General features: G+C 37.7%; 1 protein-coding gene across 1 annotated transcript in view; it reads left to right on the top strand.

Moving 5' to 3' along the window:
- The window catches only part of LOC103807751 (cadherin-13-like), a gene marked incomplete at its 3' end in the record, with an annotated part of 139,192 nt that overhangs the window by 3,785 nt on the left and 128,924 nt on the right, over positions 1 to 6,483 (top strand). Inside the window, exon 2 of the mRNA XM_009080496.1 lies at positions 2,329 to 2,440. Coding sequence (XP_009078744.1) covers positions 2,329 to 2,440 — 112 coding nt within the window. The remainder of the gene's footprint in view (positions 1 to 2,328; positions 2,441 to 6,483) is intronic.

The raw sequence follows: 6,483 nt of genomic DNA, 5'->3' as shown, positions 1-6,483 counted from the left end.
TTCTTCTGCTGTGATTGCATTTTTCTGCCCATTCATTCAGGAGCACTGTGAGTCACAAGCACAGGTACTTTGGAGCTGCACCTGTGCACACAGCAAATGTGTGCAGAAAGTGCATGTGTGTCTTTCTTCCTGGGCATGTGCCCATTTAAATGCATATAAGGCTGGGGGGTTTTTTAGCAATCAGTAATCAAGTTTTCTGCGCGATTTTCAGGGCAGGCTCTGAATATGTCAGTTCACATTGGCAGATGTCTCATAGTGGAAGACTGAAGGGGACAAGTCCAATTCTCAGTCCAAAATCTCCAATAAAATCAATATGTCAATAAGCAAATGAGGGATTAGGTTTTGTGTTTTCAAACCATTTTAAGAAAGGCAGAAGTAGTGTGAGTATATAGAAGTGAACAGCAGCCAAGTATATTGGACCTTGCTTGGTGTATTATTTTGTCTTTCTCTTCTTTCTTGGTTAATCCTTCAAAGGGACAAACATTGAGCAGGTCAGGATGGGAGGCAAAACAGTCCATCTGCTGCATTTGCCTTCCACCAGCTTAATTGCCATGAAATATTCTGGCTGTTTCTCACAGTCTGCTAGCACTTCTAGCCAAGCTTTTATAGCAAATGTCAGTGACATGAAACAAATGATCCAGCAGTTGTTTTCAATAAGAACAACTAATGCAGACCAGGTGGGGTATTGCTGCTTTTGGTTTTTATAAATGGGATCAGACAGAACTTACAGCGAGTGTGAAGTGTGTGAGGGGAGAGAGCAGGTAATGTATCACTCTGATTTAGCAAATGGACTGTGAGTGGTGGTGAAGAGGGAAACATGCAGATGTTAACGTTTTGCAGGACATCTCTCTAGGATCAGGATCAGTAGACTTAGATGATAACGGGGTGGAGGTATCGAGTAGGACTGAGATGCTGCTAGTGTGTTAGAAGTGAGAGTGCAGTCTATCACCGGAGCTGGGGAAGGAGAAAGGAGCCTTCAGCATTCGCCTGTGTGGTCTAGGAGAGAAATTGTCCTCACTTACAGCTGAAGAACTTTATTTGCAAAACTGTAATTATGTGTTGAGGATGTTTTGAGTAAATAGGCCCATTTGTGCAGGGCCACTTGAATTTTCCAGTGGCTGTCCTTCAGAACCCCTGTGCCTGACTCTTTTCTTTGTCATTGCTGCATGTATCCTCTCCACTTGATTTAGCTTTGGTTGCCCAACAAGCAGTAGATTGGCCATAATAACTTTGAGATCAGAGTAGTCTGTACACCACCTGGGAGTCAGGTTTTGAAAAACACCTTTGGAGGTTCTGAAGCAGAAAGTAGTTCTGAAAATGCAGTTACACATACAGAGGCTGAAAAATAAGATTTGGCTTTTCCTACTCTAAAACTTGTGTCCTTTTGCCTCTCTCTTTAACCTTTTAAACTCTTCTAGTATTTTTTTCAACTTTCTGCTTCTTTCTTGAACATTCTTACCCCCATGTTCTTGTTTAACAGCTGCCAAGGAAAATAACCTTTCAGGTTGTTTTGTCTATTCAGGGATAAAATGCTTCAGAGACCAAGATTAGCATTGTACCTATTTCCAACCAATTTTATTTTACTTTTAAGTTTCCTCCTTTGTTAAGGTGTTCCTGCAGTGACAGAGAACTTGGGTGATCACGTCCTGACAATGACATAAACTGTATTCAACTTTAACCTTCAGATCCACCTCCACTATGATGCACACATTTCCTTTCCAGTCTTGCCTTGGTGTGTAAACAAGCTTTTGATTACAGGGAAAATGGACAGACTGTGGCTTAGAAGGAAAGGGGGGAAAAAAAGCAACAGTTTGCATTTGTTAGCGAAGAAGTTCTTTTATAAATGAAACTTCTGAGATGTGAAACTTCACTCTTGAAAAAAGAATTTGTTCTGTAACTTGGTGACCAACTTTCTGAATCAAGTTTGCAGGTTTTAATTTATCAGTTATTCAAATCAACTTAGATGTGGTTAATATAAGCATATATTTAAGCCTAACTGTATTTTAAGAGCAACATTACATCCTATTCTTTTACAAAGACCAATACTGTTCTTTATTGATATTCTGTACTGAACTTCTCCTTGAAAGCTACTGCTTTGTAATTTCTATGCCAGCCCACATATATAAAAGCAAAAACCTTACATAAAGAATTGTTTAGCAAGATTTGAAGGGGAAGTGTGATGTGATGGATATTTTGTTTTATGAGTATGGAGCCCAATGTTTTGTTTTATGAGCACTGAGCCTAAACCCAGTATCATTCCCAAAAGTCAACATGATGGATGAAGGAGTGCATGTTAAAAGTCTATTTCTGTTGGGTTTTTTTCCTCAGGTTCTGCTGCTTGCGTGTGCAGAAGATTTAGAATGTGTCCCTGGATTCCAGCAGAAGGTTTTTTATATTGAAAAGCCATTTCAATTCACAGAGGACAAGCTGGTTCTGAACTGTATGTTATTTTCATATATTACTATTGTGCAAAAATCAGAATTGTTTATGTATTCATTTCATTCCTGCCATTTATCAGAAAGGGGTTTTTGTACCTAGGTTTTTGAATATTGCCATGATTCTGTCTGGGTTCCCCTGCATTAATCCTATACCTCTACAGACTTTACTCTGCTTCATGTATTTGAGATGTCAAAATACAATATATAATCATTTAGGACTATATGAATATTGTGAAAACTTAGAATCATTCACTTTTTAAAAATTACATTTACTCTGAATTTTTTTATAGTCTTACCTGTAAGCTTGGAAATCAGGACTTGTCTATCAACATTTTACTATTAAATAATCTCTGTAACTCAGATTTAAACATTTACGTCTTAGAGGTTTTAATCAAAGTCAGTGCAAGTCCAAGTGTTTGCATGAAATTCAGAGGAGGCTGCATGAAACTTGGTATTATCAGTGATAACAAAGTGTGACTACACTGGGATGTTCAGTAGTATTTCCAATGACCAGGTGTCACATTATGAAATCCAATCTGGCACTGTATACTCAAAGCATTAGACTGAAGGAGATTTAACTGTCTCTCAGTCCTGGTGCTCGTTCATTCCAATACTTCAGTGTTGCAACTTGTAAATTCTGGGGCTTTGGGACTTCCACACTGCCAAAGTATGGTAGTACTTTGTCCAGTGGTCAAGGACGCTCAAGACTTAACAAAGATATTAAGTGCTGCCATTTTCATAACTTCCAAACATGACAGAATTTTGGTATTTGATATATATTATTAATAGATTATTTTCATGTTTGGCTGCTTGGTGTTGAACCAAGAATTCTTCTGGTGTACAAGATTGGGCACCTACGTACAATATTTAGAGCTTACAATGTGATACATATTAGTAGCTTGTTGAAACCAAGAAATGCAAACCAGTATCACTCATTACATGCCCACATTTCCCACATCAGTTCCTTCCAAATATTCCTACTACGTATTGATGTATTTTCATTGTTAGGCATGTTTGGCTGAAGGTATAATCTGTGCACATTCACTTTTAAAATAGCACTAACTTTTCAAAATGAAATGTCAGAATTAGTTGCCAGAGTCTATTGAAAAGACTCTATTAAACTGAAGTCATTCAGCTTTTAACAGTGCTAAAATAAACCTTTAGGATAACATTTTTAGTTGCAGCTTTCGATAAGTTCCTTAGTCTGTGTTGCTTTTTCACAGGAAATTTAAATAATGACTAGTAATACTACTCAGAGATGTGAGATTGTTTTGCAGTTTAGGAAAGAGATGTCAAGCTTCTAATTTCTTTGGGCAATTTTGTTTACTTTGGAAATCTTATTTTAAGGAGTTGTCAAACACATCAATCCTACATGGTGAGAAGCTGAAATTCTTACAAATATCACAGATCTAATAAACATACAGAGTTGAAGACCTATATGAAGGAAAAGCAGTATTAAGAAGTTAGCATTAAATTGAATAAAAATAGCATGTGTTGTGTTATTTGGCTGCTTTGGAACTTTGAGGCTGTAGTATGTCTGGCCAGATCTCCTGCTGCTTTGGGAAGGATCACCTAAAGGATGTGTTGGTTAAGCCTAACCGACTGGACTGCTCTGTGGTCACTCAGCAAATTGCACTAGTGTGAACTACCACAATAATTAAGACACCATCATTAATGTGAGAGGGAGGGAAGAGCAGGAGGAGATTTAGAAATGCCTGGAAACAGTCTTTGGAATTAAATTATTTTAATAAGCAGACACTAAATTGGCCTAATGCGCAGTGTTCGACAAAGGCAAACTGTCAACACGTGATTCTGGGTAATTCAATCACTCCTAACCACTGTGTCCTTCATGCAGCAGCTTTAAACCTCTGCACACTTTCTTCATTTTAGCTGTCAACAGAATTGATATTTTTAATTGTCTGTTTGAACACACTTTGCATGCTCTTGCATCTTTTTATACCCATTACCCAAGAGCAGAGTAATTTAGCAGTTGCGTTGCAATGTGAGGCTTACCAAGGCAGTGTAAATTAATAGAGCAAATATGCAAAGCAGGACTACAGCAGTGATTGTTCTTGTAGTCCTCAATAAGCCAAGGAGCTCCTTAATTCAATTCTGAAGTGCATTAAAACAGTCTTTTTTCTTTTTTTTTTCCCCTTTTTCAATTTAAACAAGGACCCACTCTAAGTTTCGTTGCTAATATCTCCCTTGTAATTAAATATAGGTTATGGCTGATTCTTGTGTATTTATTATTTCTACGTATGGCAATGTTAATTATATTTTTACATTTGCTGTTGGGAAGAAGGAAGAGAGGGCCAGACTGAGGTTATGGAATGTTCTCTTCTTTCTTCTTCTGATTTGTCACAATTCTTATCAAAGCCTACTTATAAGGTGGCCAGAACAAGTCAAATTGTTGTCCATATGCTCCTCCCCATTGCTTTCACTGGAATCCTGTTGCTCTTTCTTAGTTCTTTTCTTGCTTTACTCAGGCTGAATTGGCTTTTTAATTCTTATTTATTTATTTACCTCTGCATCTCATTTTACAGCAACCTCCAGATTTGGGTCATTTCATTTTCCCATTTTTGTCATGTATTTTTTTTTTTGTCATTTCATTTTCCCATTTTTGTCATGGTTTTTTTTTGCTAAAAGTGACTCTTTTTCCTTCTCATAAATTTTGCTTTCTGTGACCACAACCAAAATCAGGCATTGCTCTTCTACTTTTTGTCTTCCCATTTTTTTTCTTTCTCTGTGTGCAGTTTCCTTAAACCAGATGCTCCCTTGATATAGTGGGAAATGATCCATAGATGTTCACTTTTGGGAAATAGTAGAGGTTCTGTCCACATAATTATTATTTTAGTGAGCAATTGTGTTACTGTTTTTTAATTCCTCATAACTCTTTTTACTTTACACCTAGGACCATCTTTACAATCTCAAATAGAGAAGATCATCAAGATCACTACATTCTTGAAGGGCTGTTAATTGACAGCATTTAATTACAGGTTTTACACCTGTCAGAAACACTTGTGGCATGAAATGCTTCCCCATCAGAAAACTTGTCTTTGGCAAAGGTATCAGGTCACTGGTGCTGACAGGTCACTGGTGCTGACAGGGCTCTGTCTTGCTGGGGCTGATAGAGACTTCCTAATCAGACTCATCAAATGTGGAAATGTAATTGTGTTACATTAATCACGTTTGTACTTAACATACATCGGTTTTGGCTTTTGGGGGTATTTTTAATTGACAATGAATCAAATAGTGCACTTGAAAAATGGAGGCAATTAACATAAAGCATGAGGTGATGTGTTGGGCATACTAAACTGGGGAATGCATTGCCAGGGCTTGAAATGTCAAAACAAAGAAGTTTTGACCCTTACTTGAAAGCTTTAATTTGGATGTTAATTAATGGCTGACCTCTTCTGTCTCTTACGTGATAGATTGCATGTTCAGAGCTTGGACTGCTTCAAGATCAAGGCTTTAGCTATCCACATTTGGGCACTTTTTTCTTCTGTGGATTTTAACAAATACTTTTCTATTCAACTATATTGAAAGTGGTTGTTTACTCGTATGATGTGAAATATCTTACACTGCTCATTAATGCTTAAAAGTAGTTCTTTTATTGTCTAGTAGCCTCCAAGATTTCCTTTGTTCCAATTGAATAAAGCCTGTGCAAAGATCAGAGAAGGCCATTCCTACTAATACACAGCCATGAGTGCACACAGATCACAGTGCTGATCGCACTCACATCAAAATATTTCCTGTTGATTCTGAGCTGATGCCATGTGAGATTTGTGATTTATCACATCCACTCTTCCCACTGATGACAATGCCATTTGACTGTACAGATGGTCTCTTCCTGTGACTCTTTCATGCTACCAGTAGTACTGCTGTTGCTCTCTTGTTCATTCTGATCCATGCAGTGTGTGCTATCTCACACGCTCCATTCATCTTCCCTGCTTCCCTTTTCCCAAAGCTTACATAGAGCCAAGGTGGAAGCCTAATTCAGCATACTGCAATATGCCAAACCCTCTCTGGAGTTTTGACATGAGGT

Source organism: Acanthisitta chloris, unplaced genomic scaffold, assembly GCF_000695815.1.
Source record: "Acanthisitta chloris isolate BGI_N310 unplaced genomic scaffold, ASM69581v1 scaffold11848, whole genome shotgun sequence".
NCBI classification, from domain to species: Eukaryota; Metazoa; Chordata; class Aves; order Passeriformes; family Acanthisittidae; genus Acanthisitta; species Acanthisitta chloris.
The sequence above is the reverse complement of the archived record's forward strand: the minus strand, read 5'-3'. Positions and strand labels throughout refer to the sequence as shown.